At 36.3% G+C, this 19,509-nt stretch overlaps 1 protein-coding gene across 1 annotated transcript in view; it reads left to right on the forward strand.

The window, feature by feature from the left end:
• Positions 1-19,509, forward strand: part of dnah10 (dynein axonemal heavy chain 10) — a 41,568-nt gene that overhangs the window by 2,369 nt on the left and 19,690 nt on the right. Inside the window, exons 4-32 of the mRNA XM_048187284.1 lie at positions 586-691; positions 765-880; positions 978-1,173; positions 1,466-1,623; positions 1,728-1,958; positions 2,316-2,506; positions 2,737-2,935; positions 3,057-3,251; positions 3,327-3,497; positions 3,640-3,816; positions 8,422-8,595; positions 8,810-8,976; positions 9,980-10,131; positions 10,952-11,116; positions 11,238-11,445; positions 11,536-11,692; positions 13,730-14,209; positions 14,323-14,481; positions 15,386-15,502; positions 15,791-15,893; positions 15,987-16,165; positions 16,261-16,472; positions 16,667-16,823; positions 17,195-17,428; positions 17,517-17,639; positions 17,739-17,972; positions 18,577-18,800; positions 18,930-19,199; positions 19,298-19,481. Coding sequence (XP_048043241.1) covers positions 586-691; positions 765-880; positions 978-1,173; positions 1,466-1,623; positions 1,728-1,958; positions 2,316-2,506; positions 2,737-2,935; positions 3,057-3,251; positions 3,327-3,497; positions 3,640-3,816; positions 8,422-8,595; positions 8,810-8,976; positions 9,980-10,131; positions 10,952-11,116; positions 11,238-11,445; positions 11,536-11,692; positions 13,730-14,209; positions 14,323-14,481; positions 15,386-15,502; positions 15,791-15,893; positions 15,987-16,165; positions 16,261-16,472; positions 16,667-16,823; positions 17,195-17,428; positions 17,517-17,639; positions 17,739-17,972; positions 18,577-18,800; positions 18,930-19,199; positions 19,298-19,481 — 5,439 coding nt within the window. The remainder of the gene's footprint in view (positions 1-585; positions 692-764; positions 881-977; positions 1,174-1,465; positions 1,624-1,727; positions 1,959-2,315; positions 2,507-2,736; positions 2,936-3,056; positions 3,252-3,326; positions 3,498-3,639; positions 3,817-8,421; positions 8,596-8,809; positions 8,977-9,979; positions 10,132-10,951; positions 11,117-11,237; positions 11,446-11,535; positions 11,693-13,729; positions 14,210-14,322; positions 14,482-15,385; positions 15,503-15,790; positions 15,894-15,986; positions 16,166-16,260; positions 16,473-16,666; positions 16,824-17,194; positions 17,429-17,516; positions 17,640-17,738; positions 17,973-18,576; positions 18,801-18,929; positions 19,200-19,297; positions 19,482-19,509) is intronic.

Raw genomic sequence — 19,509 nt, forward strand, 5'->3', positions numbered from 1 at the left:
AAGAGGTGAGCACTCTGTAAAGTCTACTCCAGCACATTCCAAAGTCTTTCAATGAATTTAAGTTCTGGACTCAGAGGTGCCAATTCATGTGTGAAAATGATTCTTCATGCTCTCTGAACTATTCTTTCACAATTTAAGCCTGATGAATCTTCACATTGTCATCCTGGAATATGGCCATGATGTGTCTTCTTACATGGTTGTTTAATGAATTAAAAGCTACACACTCCATCAATTAGGGTTAGAAGAACTGTTGTCAAGCACACAACATGCTAGAAACATAATAATCACTGGAATAATGATCCAGTCATAGACTCTTAAGCATTTGCCTATTTAAATCCAAACAGCAATTTATTTATTTATTTATTTATTTTTTGGTATATACTATTCTGTTTTAGGACAAAAGAAATCTTAACTTTTTATATTATATTTTAATGCATTTAATACATTTTATTTATTTTATCAAATAATTAAATATATTTATTAATAATCAAGATGTGTATGAGATCTCATTAGCTATATTTTTTATTTATTTATTTTAAATATTGATGCTTTGACAATTTTTTATTTTTTTCCCCCCATCACAAGATCGAGGTTCAGATTGTGTATCATGTAGAGCTTCATGTGGATGTGAACAATATCCCGGGGAGGTTCGAGAAATACAATGTCCTTTACTTCCTGAGAAACACTAAAGGTAGGTGGAATGCTTTAAAAAAGTGCCTCTCAAAACTTGCACATTTAACTCATAGGTGTTTTATCCTATTCAGAAACCATCACTGAACCTGTGGACATAAATGAGGCTAATAATTTGATGCCCAAACTTATTGAGTTTGGCATGATGAATGACCACCCCTTGATGACACTTAGAGGGCTTCTCAACCATGTGCGTGACTAAACCTCTCACTCCCATAAAAAATGGATTATCTTTAATTATACCATCGAATATACTTATAAATCTACATTGAACTCTTTCCTTGCAGGTATATATTTCTCTTCTCTCAGTGAACCAGCTGAGGCTCACTGATGGTGGCTATCATGGTGTTGCTGGCTCTCAAGACTCTCAAGAGAAACAGCAACCTGCAGAATCCCGTGGAGCTTTTGAGGTCCGAGATGATCTTCTCCACAGCACACATAAATTCTTGCAGGTCATAGACCAAACCTTACAGCAGCTTGAAGGTATGCTAGTTTTTCAAAGTTTCTAATGTTCACCAAAGCTTAATTTACTTGATCAAAAAACAGTAAAAAACAGTAAAATTGTAAAATATGATTACAATTGTAAAAAATATTATAATAAATAAAGCATAATTTATTCCTGTGATGGCAAAGCTGAATTTTCAGCATCATTACTCCAGTCTTCAGTATTTTTCTTCAGAAATCATTCTAATATGTTGAGTTGGTGCTCAAGAAATATTTATTATTATCGATCAATGTTGAATACATTGCTTAACATTTTTTATCTCTGTTATAGGTGAGTTTAAATTGCACATTCCAGATATTGATTTGGAGGGTGAGGTGGAGACGCTCTTGTCTAGTCCAGGGATGGTGGAGAAACTTGAGCAGTGTGTGATGAATTGGCACACACAAATCACAATTGTTATCGAAGAGCAGAAAGGGAAACAACCACAGGTTTGTAAAATTTCAAATTAATTAATCAAGATGAAATTCTTTCTACTGTAACCTAAACAGATAATTTAAAGGATTAACTGACTGACTGTTTTTCATCACTGAAGGGACCCGGTCCTTTGGCTGAGATTGAGTTCTGGCGTGAACGTTTTGCTGTCTTGAGTAGTTTGAGTGAGCAGCTGAACCTGCCAGTGGTGAAGAAGATTCTGGATGTGATGACCCATGCCGACTCATTTATAATGCAGGAGCTGGAAAAGACGACAGCTGAGCTTAGAAAATACCATGAGGAGTCTGCCAATAATGTACAATTCCTCACCACTTTGGAGAGACACTTCAGGGTGAGAAGTAACCATTTCTATGTTGCTGCCCCACATAGGAATAGGTCAATTTTGTTCATAAGGTCCTTTGTACAATACCAGTTGCTTCAAAGCAGCTTTACAATAAAAACCAGTGTGAGTGTCTCAAAAATCAGTTTCAGGAGTCAGTAGTTTCTGTTTTCAAGACTCAACAAAGCATCCCAATAACAAAATTCATTATTTAGTAGTCCTCATATCGTTAACTGTTTGTTGTAATTTTTCTCTTTTGGAACGCCATATGAGTGAGTAAATAATTCCAGAATTTTTTGAGGTCCCCCGCCAGCAGAGCGGCAAGGCTCAAAAATCTAGTATTTCTCATCAATGTTTTATTATTTACAGAACCTTGTCACGGGACTGGATTTCAAAGTGGTCTTGGACACTATTCCTCAACTGATGAACGGGCTGCGTATAATCTGGATATTATCCAGGCATTACAGCACAGATGAGCGTTTGGAATCTTTAATGGAACGCATTGCCTGGGAACTGTCTGAAAGGGTTGCGAGAGTCGTAAATGTCCGTGTTCTGTTTAAGTGAGTAAGCAAAATCTGTAAAAGTCAAACCACAAGCCAGCAGTGACACAAAAAGATGAAAATGTTGCATTTGAAGTGACTTGTGTCTGGGTTGGACATTTAAAATAAAATAAGGCGTATACTTTTTATTATTCATTATTTAATCAGTTAAGTTCCACATAATATTATCTTAAAACACACAATGTTAATTTATAATGATTGTGTTCACCACATTAATTGATATTATGCAGAGACAAGAGAGCGGTGGCCAAGGCCAAAGCTCAGGATGGAAAGCAAGTCTTGGATCAGTGGAAGACCAGTTATTTTGAGGTCCGTGCACAGATTGAGAAATCAGACCGTGATCCCCGCTGGGAATTTAATCGCAAAAAGCTGTTTGAAAAGACGGACTATATGGCTTCAATCTGTCAGGACTTGTATAACATCTTGCAGGTTAGCCAAATTAGATCAAGCATACTTATTTTCATTACTTTCTATTATACATGAAGAAATTTGTCCAAGGAAGTATTCCTCACAAACAGTAACCTTCTCACAAATTAATATGCACCGATAGACTCTGGACGAGTTCTACATCATCTTTGGACCGGAGTTAAAAGCAGTGACGGGTGATCCAAAGCGAATAGATGATGTTTTACACCGCGTAAACTGCCTCATCAAACCCCTTGAGGAACTTACTTTTGACCCTTTTGATAACCGCAAAATGAGCAGTTGGAAAATGGTCATACAACAATTTAAATCTGACGTCCAGGTAAAATTCTGGCAGTTTTCATTTATTTTCTTCTTTTGATATTTTTGTTGTATTAAATGCTCTCTTTTTATTAAGGCCATTGAAAGAGAAGCTATCAGTTTCATTGATCACTCCTTCAAGACGCTACGTTCTTCATCTGCAGCCTTTGACCTGCTGCTGAAATTCAAGCACATCCGCTCCAGAGATGCCATCAATAAACAGTTGATGAAGAAGTTTAATGATATTCTTGCTCAGTACTGCAAAGAGGTGCCTCAAGACCTGCTTACTAAAAAACCTAGGACATTTGATTTTTAAATGCTGTCATGGTGATACAGAGATTGCATTTCTTGCTGTTCTTAAGTGTTCTTCTTGCTGTTTTTAAGTCTTCTTTGGTGTTGTTGTTGCCTAGATGGACCTTCTAAATGACATATTTATGGAACTCAAAGATAATCCACCTCTGAATAAGAATCATCCTCCTGTGGGAGGAGCCATTTTTTGGGAGCGTTTCCTGTTAGACCGCATGAAGTACCCCATTAAACGCTTCAAGAAGGCACGTGAGCTGATGGACAGCGAAGAGGGCAAAGTAGTAAGTCATTCCACATTGTCACTAAGTAAAATGGCAAGCCGTTTTTACATTTAATCCTTAAAACGTACTAGTATCTATTTCCATGCTACTAGTAGGGTACAAAGTGGCTAAAGGCACACCTTAAGAAAAAATGTGCTTTTCTCTATGCCCATAGTTTATGATTGCAGAAAAAATATATGTTTGTATCGAACATTTATGGAGCAACAGATTTTGTGTGAAAATAAATCATAAAAGTGATGTATTTTGTTTAAAAATTTTATAAATGAATGAGGTGGCAAGGGGGGCCTTTCACCCCACACACGGGGTAAAAGGCTCACCAGCATGGGGCAAAAGTATACAAATAAGTTAATAATAAGTTAATACTTGTTCAAAACAATCACTTTAGCAAAGTTTGTACTATTTTCTGTTTAATTTGCTAAATTAAAACAATATATTTTTGTTCAATAAGTATACTGTCATTAAAATATGTTAATATTTTAAATATACAGAAACAAAATTATTTAAAAAAAGATACTGATAACGTTGAAGGAGATTCCATAATAACTCCCATAATAGATCCCACCATATAAATATGGTGATTATCTCTACGGTGGACAACCAACTTAATACATGATATTTACCATCTGAATCCAACCATGTCATGTCAACGAAATGAAAAAGTCATCCAGCTATTTATTATCATGTTAATTATTGTGCCTTTCGCCCCAACAGCAGGTGCACTTTTTACCCCATATACCATTCCTTTTGCGTATTCTTCCGTTATAGAAAAAATGTTGCTTTAATTACCTTGAACAAAACTGAAAATCATTAAGAAGACCTTTGTCTCAAAATATACTCAATAATTTTAGCTATTCTCATTTGCTTTGAAAAATTTGCTTTATCATTTAAAAAAACTTCAAATTTTATATCAAATTTGCACAGAAACAACTCTGCGCTGCTGCCCGTGATCACGTTAAGGATCAGCCAAATTTCCACCTGCATCTTAAAGGTCCCATTCTTCGTGATCCCATGTTTCAAACTTTAGTTAGTGTGTAATGTTGTTGTTAGAGTATAAATAAAATCTGTAAAATTTTAAAGCTCAAAGTTCAATGCCAAGCGAGATATTTTATTTAACAGAAGTCGCCTACATCAAACGGCCAGTTTGGACTACATCCCTCTACTTCCTTCTTTAATGACGTCACTAAAACAGTTTTTTGACTAACCTCCGCCCACAGGAATACACAAGAGTTGCGTTTGTAGAGTGTGTTTGTCGCCATGTCGTCGAAACGCTGTTATTTTCATCTCGCAGTCCAATCACCGGGTCTGATTCCGGCTCAAATTGATAGGGTAAAATTAAAGGCATGTTTACAATAACACTGAGCGCGTGCATCTCCACGTTATGGTAAGAGGCGTGACCTTTCCGGGCAAGATGCGCTAAACTGCTGTCGAATCACAACACAGGAACCGCTGGCACAATCAGAACTCGTTACGTATTTCTGAAGGAGGGACTTCATAGAACAAGGAAGTCATCAGCCCGTTTTTATGACAGTGGAAACAGCGGTATACAGATAAGTAAATTATGTGAAAAATACTGTGTTTTTTTACACGCGAAACATGAACACATGTTATATTGCACACTATAAACACAATCAAAGCTTCAAAAAACCACGAAAAACGGGACCTTTAAAAAGCGGATGTTTTTGAAAGTGTTGTTGATTGTGCCATCTAGTGGTTTAGAGGTAAATAAAATCAAATGCACCTTTTACCCTGGGGCGCCTTTAGCCCTGTTGTACCCTACTTATTTTTAAGTAGTACTTAGTAGTACTAGTACTTATTCATTAGCTACTAGTGCTTACTAGTGTCTAGTCTGTGTATATATATATATATATATATATATATATATATATATATGTGTGTGTGCGTGTGATGCGATCTGGGAAAACCCGTCGGATGTCGCAATGGAACATTTTCAGTAAAGTCAAAAAATAGGTAAAATGTAATTTTTTTGTCAAAATTGGGGTTTTTATTAAATTATTATTCTATAACATCTTGCCTATCATCTGTTAAGTGCAAAATAACTTTGTAATAAGTGCAAACCATACGTTTTGATTCAGACAAGCTATTGAAACCTAAGGTGTTGAAACCTGTGATAGGTAAAATTTCACCATGTGATGGGTTTTCGCAGATCACATCACATCACACACACACACACACACACACACAATTTTTTCTCTTCCCTCTTGTTTTTGATTTTTAATAAGTGATTAAAACAGCAGTATGACCTGAAATTTCGAATAATCAATAGCGCTAGTGAGTAACCATTAGATTTGCTTTGGAAATCACTCTATATTTGGTCACGGCTGCAGTGTGTTCAAGAACACACCCTGTGTGTCCCTCCATAAAGTTTAGTCAACATGCTATTGAAAAATCTCAACTTAAAGAATTATTCTCTAGCTAAACTGTATACACACAAGCTGCAGTTAAAGGCTTCAAGTAAGTGATGCTAACCGCTAACTGTTGAAGTTATTAGTTAGCTTAGCCTAAGCTGAAGGACCGCTAGGTTGGGTTAGCTTAGCCACCAGGCTGTTTTATTTACAAAATGTTATTTGCAGGGCTTGACATTAACATTTTTGCTCACCAGCCACTGTGGCTAGTGGTTTTCCAAAGTTACTACCCACTCAGCATTTTCACTGGCCACAATTTTGCTGTTGGGAAATTACATTTTATATGATTAAAGTTGACTTTGGCATGCTTAAATTACTTGATTTTGAGTCATTTTACTTGATTTAGAAGATTTAAAACCCTTTCAAACTTTCAAATGCAGATTGACCACCCAAATCAAGACTACATTGTATATCAGCTGGTATGTACAGGTGGGCAAGGGGTGGGCAATATGAGCATAGGCTAATATGATAAATGTAATATGATAAAGTTATTTTTGTTAGGCTATATAAAAAATTATCAAATTACAAAAACAGTAACATCTTTTGTTGTTTGATTAACATTAATGACAGACAGGTATTTAATTGTGCTGCTGAATGCATGGACATAATATACTGACACATATCCAGTTATTAATCACCTGTTTACGTACACTTAAGCAATAACCGACTGTATTCACCCAAGATACTCCACACGATGGGCATTTTGACATCTGTGTGTGAGTGTATTTGACTATTCAGGCGCAAGGAGAGCGCTTCTGTTGTGTGTCATTCAGCGTGATTCCACCTATCCCGCCTTCACTAACAGCAAGTTGATCGATAAAGAATTGTAACGTTAATTGAATTGTAATTTTGTGATACGACGATCTTCAACGATCATTTGGCTGTAAGCTGAAATTAAATTCAACCCGCCAAAGTGGCTAGTGGGAGTGACTGTCTTACCCGCCACAGCTGAAATCTACCCGCATTTGGCGAGTTGGCGGGTGTTAATGTCAAGCCCTGTGTTATCTGTGTTATCTAGAGATAGCACTTTCTGTGACTAGTCGTTGTCATGTGAACCAATGCATGTCAGAGAGTTTATGAAGAATGTCTGCACATTTTAACAAGACTTTATTAAGTAGACTAAACACTTAAACTACTCTAACATACACACACATACATGCATACAGTTTACCAAGGAAAAGAAAGCTGAAGCAGAATACAGGAAAGCAAGAAGCAATAAGGAGGGAAACTTTACAATCCTTTGTGTTCTAGCAGGACATTTGCATATGTAAATTGATCGGGTGTTTGAGAGAAGAACCTTCAAGATTTTTATAATACTAATGTGTCACAGAGTTGGCAAAATGTAATGTAAATTAACAAATAGGGAGCGAGAATTGGATACATGTTAATACATTTCTCTAGTGGTTTTATATATAGAATATTTAGGATTAAAATTGTTTATTTGTCCTTTTCAATGAGAATTAAGTGAAAAATTAAGTAAAAATTCCTTATAAACCTTATCAGTCTTCATGTGTCCTGTAGCCAGAGGCCCGGTGTTAGCTACATTTGGGATGTTAATTGCAGTTTTGGGGTATGGTTGACAGACCTTTGTTGGGAGAGTGAGTTTGCTGGATTGATAGATAGATAGATAACATTTAAAATGTTAAAATTTAAAATCATATTATGTTATCATATTTTTTGCCAGTTTTGGAAAAGGTGCATCTTTATATTCATTCCCTTTAAAGCACCCATACAGCCATACACATTCAGATAGATGTCATTGCACTGTTTTTTGAGTGTCCCACTTATGTAAATTTTAATGGTGTGTTAAATAAAATAGTTCAAGTTCCATTCTGTTTTGCAAAATGTGCCTGTTTTTGAATGCAAGAACATGTCTTATTGTAGGAACAGTATAGTCTTTATGTTCCCTTAAAACCCATCTGATCAGGGTCAGGTGAACCCAAAACCATTGTAATTATTCAGGTCTTTCTATTCAGGGTGACTAGTCATTCAGGCAACCCAATTTTAAAAATGTGTTGTTTTGCACATTCCTATACTCTACATCTGCACCTATCAGAATTCACAAACTTGAACTTAGGTATGCAGCAAAAGAGAAAAATTCTTTGCATATGCTTATGCTCTCCCTTATTTGCATTTATATGAATGAAAATATCCTAAATGTCTTTTATTTTTCCCTTTACAGGTGGAATCCAAATTCATAGAGGTGGCTTTGCGTATGAGGGACTATGAGATGGAGCTCTATAACCACTGGAAAGCAGAGATTAATCAGACTCTGCCCCTTCTCATGAAGAAAAGTGTGCTGATCATGGTCAACAGTACTGGGACTGTCTATGTAGATTCCATACAGCCAAATACCGTACGTTGCAGTGACAGGGAAACCTGTCTGCTAGCTGTGAGGAAAAGATGGTCAAAATTGATAATGGTCTTTATAGCATGGAAATATGAAGACAAGTAAAATCTTAATGATCTCAGGGCCTATGTTCCCTTTTACTCCAAAGCCACCATGTATTTAAACCAGTGCTCTGAAATAACATTAATGCTATTATGTCTGAATATGGCTGTGATTGCAGACTGCTCAGGGCTCAAAGAGGATTGTGGAAAAGGATGTGCGCTTCTCTGTAGATTTTGCCCCTGAACTGCAAGAGATCATATCTGAGACCAAACATCTGGATCGCTTGGGTATCTTATTACCAAATGAGGCACAAAATGTGGCTGTGCTAGAAGACAAGTTTCTGAGGTAGTCTGGCTATAATTAATTCCTACAATTATATGCACGGTTACTTCCTGGTTTTCAATTAGCCAGCTTGACCATTTCCTGTAAACTGTTAGCCGTCATTCTGTAGTCACTCTACATCGACATCAATGGTTGACATTTTTATATTGTATTTCTATTTTAATGCAGTCATCACACTTACCTAATTTGCCAATAAACTAGTTGTATTGATTGCAATAAAGAATTAAAGCAATTAGGAACTTTGGAATAAGAAACACAGTGTCTGTAATAGGATATGCACATGCAACATTTTTCCAGCACTTCAAATGTTATTTTTAATATGATGACCAAAAACATTATTTGTTCATTCTTCTGAGATTGTCCCCATTTGTAAAACGAATGTTTCAAGATGTAGGAAATCCAAAATTTGATAGCAAACACTTTTATTTAAAAAAAAAAAAAAAAAAAAACATTAATTACCACTATAACCAGTAGATGACGGCAGAGGAGCATTTATTGGCTCATATTAGCCACTTCCTGTAATATTTTTTTTTAATTACAGGAAAGTAATAGCTTAGTTTAAAAGTTTAGCTTTTGAAGAAATATTAAACATTATAAAATTACTAGGTTTAAAAATACATTTTGTCAAGGTTTAGCACTTTTTTGTAGTGAAGTATGAAGTAGGAAAAGTCACAGAGTCCCATGAAAAACAATAACTTTTCTTCAAATGGCAAATGAATTACATTTATTATCACAGAAGTATTATCATGGAAGCCTTTTATAGTCAAAAAATTCCCATTTTCTTTCATGAATCTAAATAAAGTGCGCAATAAATCTTTAATTTACAGTATTTTTTTCACACGAAAGTTTTGAAGCTTTTTTTATGTCGTTTTACATATGAATAACTAAATTAATGCTAGGCCTGAGTATTTAAGTGACTATATTCTGATTATAAATGAAGTAAATGTAAAATGTCTCTTGAAGTATGTTTTGACACTTTTGTTACTATTTACTGTTATGCATGCAGGTACAAAATTGAACTGAAGAAGTTAGTAAACCATTACCATTCTCTGATGGATAATCTAAATGATGCCGAGTTCTCACTAATGGCTAATCAGGTGCAGGAACTGAGGCAAGTGCTAAGTTCTGGGAGCAAATTAGTCAACTGGAATTCTTTGGGTAAGTTGCACACACTAAAAAAAAACTATTTAGACCTACATTTAAGATTTATGTATTTGAAGTGCATATAAAACTTGGTAAAAATTTATTTTACATTTGATTACATCAACTAACCTAAACCAACCCTAATCTAATCCTAACCTTAGAGTAAGTGCATGTAGTTAATTCATATTACTCAGTACTTAAATGTATAATTACACTGAAATAAGGTCACCTTAAAATAAAGTGTAACCTAAAATGTCCATCCATTTAGATTACAGTGTTAACATAAACTAATAAACATAATGTGATGCATATCAGTCTTACATAAATAAGAAAAGAAACAGGTAAGATTTCCATAATAGTACCAACAAACTTAATTTGTTTCGCTCCCATGCATTTTAACTAACTGAATATTTCTGTTCCACATCTATGCTCATACTGAATCAATTTCACTGTTTTCACAATTAACAGATTTATGCTGATTTAAAGCGATTTGAATTCATGAATTTTAAAAATATGATTATTTTTAAAAAATCAAATGGATGCAAATAGTTTATAATAAATTTTATCTATTCCATTATTTTTTTGTGTATATTATAAATCTTACCTGTTTCTCACCTGTCATGACATCACTTTAGTTTAAAACTATGTAACAATAACAATCCAGATGGATGGAAATTTTATATGCAATTCAAATACATAAATCTTACATTTAGGTCTAAATATTATTTTCTGAGTGCAGGGTATACTAGTATTTTTTGTATACCCCGCAAAATTACTACTTGCTACCCCACCATTTTGACCAATGTAATTTCTTGAATTAAACCTCATTTAACAGGTATACCAAAATTCATCCAACGCGGAAACCAGGCCACTTCCAAATTTGAGTCATTGATGAACCAAGTTCAGAAGAATGAACGAGACATTGAAGATAAACTTAAATCCATTGAATCTGCAAACCTTTTCAAGTTCCCAACAGCAGATAAAACCGGACACCTACCAGGTTAAGAATATTATTGTATTGCTGTATTTGCAATGACTAGATTACTCAATAACTCATGATAAGCAAACACATCGGGTACAAAATGGCAATGTGTTAAGGTGTTTTCTGTCTGTTGTTCCAGGAATAAAAGAGTTCTGTGATTTAATTGAGAGTGAGAGGGCAAAGGTGGTGAACCTGCTGGTGAATAAGTATGCAGCGATCACTCCTCTCCTCACCAAGATGGAGAGTTTGATAATGGGTACCAGCACTGGCAAAGCCAAGCGCATGGCTCAGTTCTACGCTTACTGGGAGCACAAGATCTTTGATTCACTTACAAAGATGGTGCTTCAGTAGGTTTATTTGATTGTTTCTTAGATGCATTTACATACATCTCATAAGTCTAATGCTCTTTTATGCTTACCATTACAATTGTCTTTCAGGAATATTCAAGCTTTTAACAACGCATTGATGGGCACAACTCCACTCTTCCAAATCGATACCATCCTAGCTGCCCCTGAGATTGCTTTGCTTCCCAAGAGCAGTGACGTGTACAAGCTTATTAGACAGTGTGTCTCTGACTGTGTGGAGAGCACCAGGGTATGTTGCAGGCTACATTTAAGTCAAGACAAGTCACATTTATTTATACAGCACTTTATACAATATAGAATGTTTCAAAGCAGCTTCACAGTTATAAACAGGAAACTGACAATCAATGATGCAAACTTCATCAAATGTATAACAAAAATAATAATTCTGCTGTATATCAACTTTTAAAAGAGCTGTCATTGTTCAGTCATTCAAGTCAGTTCAGTGTTGATTCGGTTCAGTTCAATAACTGAAAAGTTAATCAATTATCAAACGAGTTCAATTCAACTATAAACAGCTCTACAATAGTGTAATTTTCAGCTCAAGTCAGTTCAGTGTTAATGCATTTCAGTTCAATAACTGTTGATGGTGCAAAATTCATCACTTATGATGAATTTAGATAGCAAATCATTTACATTTATTCAAATGAAGAATACAACAAGCAAATCATCTTAAAGAGGCAATAAACACGAGAAGTGCTAGTAATGTAAAGTTTCAGACATCGTTTAGAACAGTACAAGATAGAACAGAGAATGATTAAAGGGTTAGTTCACCCAAAAATAAAAATGCTGTCATTAATTATTCACCCTCATGTCGTTCCAAACTCGAAAGACATTCATTTATCTTTGAAACACAAATGAAGATCTTTTTAAAGGTGCCCTAGAATCAAAAATTTAATTTACCTGGGCATAGTTGAATAACAAGAGTTCAGTACATGGAAAAGACATACATTGAGTTTCAAACTCCATTGCTTCCTCCTTCTTATGTAAATCTCATTTGTTTAAAAGACCTCTGAAAAACAGGCGAATCTCAACATAACACCGACTGTTACGTAACAGTCGGGATCATTAATATGTACGCCCCCAATATTTGCATATGCCAGCCCATGTTCAAGGCATTAGACAAGGGCAGGCAGTATTAACGTCTGGATCTGTGCACAGCTGAATCATCAGGTAAGCAAGCAGGAACAATAGCGAAAAATGGCAGATGGAGCGATAATAACTGACATGATCCATGATTACATGATATTTTTAGTGATATTTGTGAATTGTCTTTCTAAATGTTTCGTTAACATGTTGCTAATGTACTGTTAAATGTGGTTAAAGTTATCATTCTTTATTCTTACTGTATTCACGGAGACAAGAGCCATCGCTATTTTCATTTTTAAACACTTGCAGTCTGTATAATTCATAAACACAACTTCATTCTTTATAAATCTCTCCGACAGTGTGTAATGTTAGCTTTAGCCAAGGAGCACTATCAAACTCATTCAGAATCAAGTTTAAACATCCAAATAAATACTGTACTCGCATGATCCGACGCATGCATGCAGTATGCATGACGAACATCTTGTAAAGATCTATTTGAGGGTTATATTAGCTGTGTGAACTTTGTAAATGCACTGTATTATCGTCGAGAGCTCGGGGGGGGACAGGGACCGTGCGATTTAAAAGGGCCGCGCGCTGAATCAGTGCATAGTTAATGATGCCCCAAAATTAAAAAAATTAATTAAAAAAATCTATGGGGTATTTTGAGCTGAAACTTCACAGACTCATTCAGGGGACACCTTAGACTTATATTACATCTTGTAAAAACTGGTTCTAGGGCACTTTTAATGAAATCTGAGAGCTTTCTGCCCCTCCATTGACAGCAATGGAGCAACTACCAATTACAAGTCCCAGAAAGGTTGTAGCAAATGGCTCAAATTGAAACTACTATGGGACAGTTAAGCACAATAGATGTAATGAGCAATAAAAATATTTTTTTTTTATAAATAACAATCTATTATTCTAATTACAAATAAATGCAGTCAAAATACAAATTACAATAAAAATAGAAAATACAAATAAACAGTAAACAAATTAATCCTTCCAAGCAGCAAAATTAATCTAAACAACAGAAACAGGGTGTTAAGCAAACGCTTACGCACTATCGCTGTCTCCATTGACTAATTGCTTCTCTGACAAATGCACAGATTTAGAACAGTTTTAGCGCAAAGTAGATATTTGGTCACTCAGGTCACCTTTTCCCCTGTTTTTATCTTTTTAGCAGTTCGTTCGCTGGATGCATGGCAGTTGCATCCAGTGCCCTCCACAGTATGTGGATGGTGAAAACAAACCATTCATCTTCACTTTTTACAATGAAGTGTGCCAGCTTCCACAGATAAATGAGCAAGCCACAGTCGTCTCCCAGACAATGCAGCGTCTCCTTAATGGAATCAGCGTTTACCTCAAAACCTGGATGAGCTACCGTGCTCTCTGGAAACTTGACAAGGCTATTGTCATGGAGAAGTTTGCAGCCAAGAAGCCCACATGTGTGATGTATGATGAGAAGTTTCAGTTCTATGTCAAGGTCAGCAATGAGGTGGCAAAACAGCCTTTGGTGAAGCATGAACACATAATCATGCTGAACCTGGAGCCGCTGGCCCATGCTATCCAGGAGAACGCTCAAGCGTGGGTCACCTCTCTGGGCAGGCTACTCAATAACTCGGCCCAAGAGGAGCTTTTCAACCTGCGCAATGAGCTGTTGGTGAGGACAAATGTTGCACTGTTCTAACTGTTATCTTCTTCTAAGAATCGTGTAAGTGAAATGTTGAAATTTTGAGACAGTCTGTTGTCATAGAATGCTTTTACTGTGAACAGAAATTGTCAGATAATTTGAAGAGGAGCCCCAATACCTTGGAGGACCTGAAATTTGTTCTGGGCACCATCACAGACATTCGAGATATGTCTCTCTCAGTGGAGATGAGAATCAGTGATATTCAAGAGAGATACAGAACTCTGAGCATGTACAATGTGGAGGTGAGTAGACAGTAGAGCAACAGTCCACATTTAAACCAATAAGTCTAAACCAATTTGTTATAATAAAAGATGATAAAATGTGCTTGTGTTAATCCAATATGTACTAGTCAAGTCACTAAAATTACTGTATACACTACTGTTCAAAATTACTGTTTGGGGTTTGTAAGTTTTTTTGTTTAATGTTTTTGAACAAAGTTACTTAAGCTCACCAATGCTTTATTTATTTGATCAAAAGTACAGTTAAAACCATTATATTATGAAATATTATTAAAATTTAAAATAACTGTTTTCTATTTTAGTATATTTTGAAGTGTAATTTATTCCTCTGATGGCAAAGCTAAATTTTCAACAGCCGTTACTCCAGTCTTCAGTGTCACATGATCCTTCAGAAATCATTCTAATATGATGATTTGCTGCTCAAGGAACATTTGTAACCCTGGACCACAAAACCAATCATAAATCGCATGGGCATATTTGTAGCAATAGCCAACAATACATTGTATGAGTCAAAATTATCGTTTTTTTTCTTTTATGCCAAAATCATTAGGATATTAAGTAAAAATCATATTCCATGAAGATATTTTGTAAATTTCCTACCGTAAAAATATCAAAAAATAATTTTTGTGAATGGACTTCATTTGGACAACTTGAAAGGGGATTTTCTCAATATTTAGATCAAATAGTTGTATCTCGGCCAAATATTGTCCTATCCTAACAAACCATACATAAATAGAATGCTTATTTATTCAGCTTTCAGAATTGACCCTTATGACTGTTTTTTTTTATTATTATCAATGTTGAAAACAGTTGTGCTTTTTAATATTTCTGTGGAAACAGTTATACTTTTATTCGTTGATGAATACAAAGGTAAAAAAAATTGCTTTACAACTCTTTTGTTCTGAAGACTTCAGAGGAGGAGATGCAGCTGTCTGCGAGCATCTACAATATGTGGAGTGATCTTTTTAAAGAGTCTAGACGGGTTGACCGCAGTTTGGGAAAAGTAAAGAAGACTTTTGCAGAGGTAGTACCAATCATTTACCATTTAAGTTTAATTATTGTAGAGAAGCAACACACTTGTGGCCGGTTGCATATACTGCTTAAAAGAGTCTTACAAGTTAGTCATCTAAATTTTTTTCTTCAATTCTTCAAGATTGGTCATAACTTTTTTTTTAAGTCAGTTACATTAAAAGGTAGATTGGTCTAATTTGAATTTGAAAAATTTGAACAGTCTTGACTTAGTGGCTATGTTTATGCAACTGACCCCTAATCTTTGATTTCTAAATGTTTCAATTCACTCTCTCTCTCTCAGATCACTCTGAACCAGATTGAGGAGTATAAACAGGAGATCTCCATATTCGCAGAGAGCTTCAACATGCATGGGCCTGGAGCAGTGGGAGATGATCTAGAGAAAGGCAAGAGCACCAGGACACTATCCTGATGTGTTTTGTTTTTCATATCTTACCCACTTGGTATTATATCACCATTGTTTATGTGTACTCTTATAGGTTTGGAGATCATGGATACCTACGAGAAGGAGTTAGCTAGGGTAGAGGCAAGCCGTCAGGACCTGGCTAAAGCTGAGAAATTGTTCAACCTGCCCATCACTATGTACCCAGAGCTTCTCAATGTACAGAAGGAGATGAAGGGCCTGAGACAGATCTATGAGATTTATAGGAGCCAGAAAGTTAGAATGTCAATTCATTATATAAACTTTGACTTATTATTATCTTGGTCACGTGTTCTGAACAGTTGTGATACAGGTGTGTGTATATTCCTCAGGCAGCTAAGACAGAGTGGTCGCAGACACTTTGGGTAAATCTGGACATAAAGCTCCTGCAGGACGGCATTGAAGGACTTATCAAGAGCTTGCGGAAGCTGCCGAAGGATGTGAGAGCTCTTCCTGTAGCTTTCTTCCTAGAGGGCCGCATGAAGGAATTCAAGGAGTCACTCCCTCTTCTTTTGGACCTAAAAAATAAGGCTCTCAGGGACAGGTAAATTCCTTTACGATTTTGTTTTATAATGTTTTAACTTAAAGTAATATGTCTCTGCCTTTAAACTCTACCTAGTAAATATGATTAAAAGCTGAATAGTGTGATCTTCAAAAAGGTAGCTTAATCTAAGAGCATTAGTTGTTTGGAGATGCTTTATGCCACATGAGACTCAAGTACTCACTTGGTTGCTGCAGGCACTGGAAGAACCTAATGGAGAGGACAGGCACTAGCTTTGAGATGAACCCAAACACCTTCACTCTGGAGAACATGTTCTCCATGGAACTGCACAAGTATGGCAACGTCATCAGTGATATCGTCACCTCAGCTGTAAAGGAGCTTGGCATCGAGACGGTTAGAAATCTCACCAAGAATGAAATTTAGCTACACTTCTTATAATAGTAATAGATTGAAATCCAGCATAAGCATTAAACTCAAAAATGAACATCATGCCATCAATTACTCACCCTCATTTCTTTTCAAACCTGCATGCCTTTCTTTCCTCTGTGGAACATAAAATGATATAGTTGGTATAGAAAGAAAAACATTGGTTGCCAAACAGTTTCTGTTCCTATTAACTATTTTTGTTTATACAATGACAGTCAATGGAAACTGAAACAGTTTGGTTGCCAACATCCCTTTAGGTTCCCAAGAAAGACTGATGTGAACTGTTTATTGAGATTTTGATATTAGATTACACAGTGTGTTTGTGTGCATTTTTTTAGGGAGTAAAAGAAGTGGAGGAAACATGGGAAAATATGAAGTTCATTGTGCAGCGGTTCTTAAAAGGAACACAGGAGCATGGTTTCATTCTTGGTGCTGTGGATGACATCCTCCAGCATTTGGATGATGATGCCATGAACCTGCAGAGTATGGCAGGCAGCCACTATATAGGTCCCTTCCTGGCCACCGTGCAGCAGTGGGAGAAGAATCTATCACTCATTAGTGAGATTATTGAGGTCAATGGAAACCAATAATCAGTGACTTGACCTCAAAAACACACCGGCTCATGTTTACATTTCTTTACTGTTATTCTCAATTGTGTAGGTATGGATGTTAGTACAGCAAAAATGGATGTACCTGGAAAGCATCTTCATTGGAGGTGACATTCGCTCACAGCTACCTGAGGAAGCCAAGAAATTTGACAATATTGACAAAATGTTCAAAAAAGTGAGTACTGCACCAACAACTAATATGTAAATGTGTTTGGGTTTTTTTTTTTTTTTTGGAAAGAATGTAAATCCCTTATCATCTGATGTATATTACCAGATAATGACTGACACAGTGAAGGACCCTGGAATTAAGAGATGCTGTCTGGTTCCAAATCGTCTGGCTGACCTGCAGAACCTAAGCGATGGTTTAGAGAGGTGTCAAAAGAGTCTGAACGATTACCTCGATTCCAAACGAAACGCTTTTCCACGCTTTTTCTTCATTTCTGACGATGAGCTGCTCAGTATTCTGGGGAGCAGTGAGCCTACTTGTGTGCAGGAGCACATGATCAAGGTAATTTTTTAAATGCATGTTATTGATCTTATTGTGAATGATTCACATGCATGTTTCAGTTTTAATAATGGAAACTATAAGGATATAACAAGTAGAATTTGGCTTAGAATATGATAATATGAGCTTAACAAGTTTCATGTGAAATAAAACCTGCTTTTATTAGGCTACTCATACTCTACTGCAGGGGCTTTCAATCTTTTAGAAGCCACGGACCCCAATATAATGTTCATCCTTATGCAAGGGGCCCCATCCTAAAATTTAAAATGCAGATATAGACCCAAATTAATACTGTGGAAAAATGAATTTATTTAATTTATTATTTTATTTCTAAATTTATTTTGGTTATTAGTTTAATCTTTTTGTAATTTATTTTTTTATATATATATATTTTTCACACTGCTTTTCTCTAAACTTTTTTACTGAACCCCTAGCACTCCCTTGTGGCCCCCTGGGGGTCCCCAGACCTCAGTTTGAAAACCCCTGCTCTACTGTATAAGCTTTCCTCACCCTTATATCATTCAAATGAATTGAATTCTGGTTAAAAAATAACAGGTGCACTACAGGACATATATGAATCAATCATCTTGTTTTTCCTCATCGACAGATGTATGACAACATTGCAGCTTTGCGTTTTGATACGGGAATGAATGGAGAGATGGTGGCAAGGGCACTGGTGTCTGCTGAGGGGGAGATGATGGAGCTCAAACAACCTGTCCTTGCAGAGGGCCGTGTGGAGGACTGGATGACTGGAGTGCTGCTGGAGATGAGGAGAACCAACAGACTCATCACCAAAGAAGCTATTTATTTCTACAACCACCAAAAGACTAGGTGAGGACATTACTAGACTGCACTAAACCAACATGACCCAGTACTATCAATCAAAACTTCTCATTGAGCTTGTCTGTCTGATTAAAATGTATGAGAATGTTATAATATGGTCACCTGCCCTTCCATCAGGGTGGACTGGATGCTTGACTACCAGGGCATGGTGGTGCTGGCAGCGAACCAGGTGTGGTGGACCTGGGAGGTGGAAGATGTCTTCAAAAGGATGAATCATGGAGAAAAGCAGGCATTGAAACAGTATGCAAAGAAAATGCACCAGCAGATCGATGACTTAGTGAGGCGCATCACACAACCTTTAAATAAGAATGACAGACGGAAAATCAACACTGTCCTCATCATTGATGTCCATGCTAGGGACATTGTGGACACTTTTGTCAGAGATAGGTAAGATATGAAAACTGTCACCTGTCACCTTAAAAATGGTTGTAACATTGAGAATTGGTTGAACTTTTTGTCCTAATGCATACTTTTTCTGTGGGCAGCATTACAGATGCTCGTGAGTTTGAATGGGAGAGTCAATTGAGATTTTACTGGGTTAAAGAGCCTGATGAACTGTTTGTGCGGCAGTGCAGTGCTCAGTTCTCTTATGGCTACGAGTACATGGGGTTGAACGGCCGACTGGTCATTACTCCCCTAACTGACCGTATCTATCTCACACTTACCCAGGTACTCAATCTACACAGTTGTCCTGCCC

Source organism: Megalobrama amblycephala, linkage group LG4 (genome assembly GCF_018812025.1).
Source record: "Megalobrama amblycephala isolate DHTTF-2021 linkage group LG4, ASM1881202v1, whole genome shotgun sequence".
Classification (NCBI taxonomy): domain Eukaryota; kingdom Metazoa; phylum Chordata; class Actinopteri; order Cypriniformes; family Xenocyprididae; genus Megalobrama; species Megalobrama amblycephala.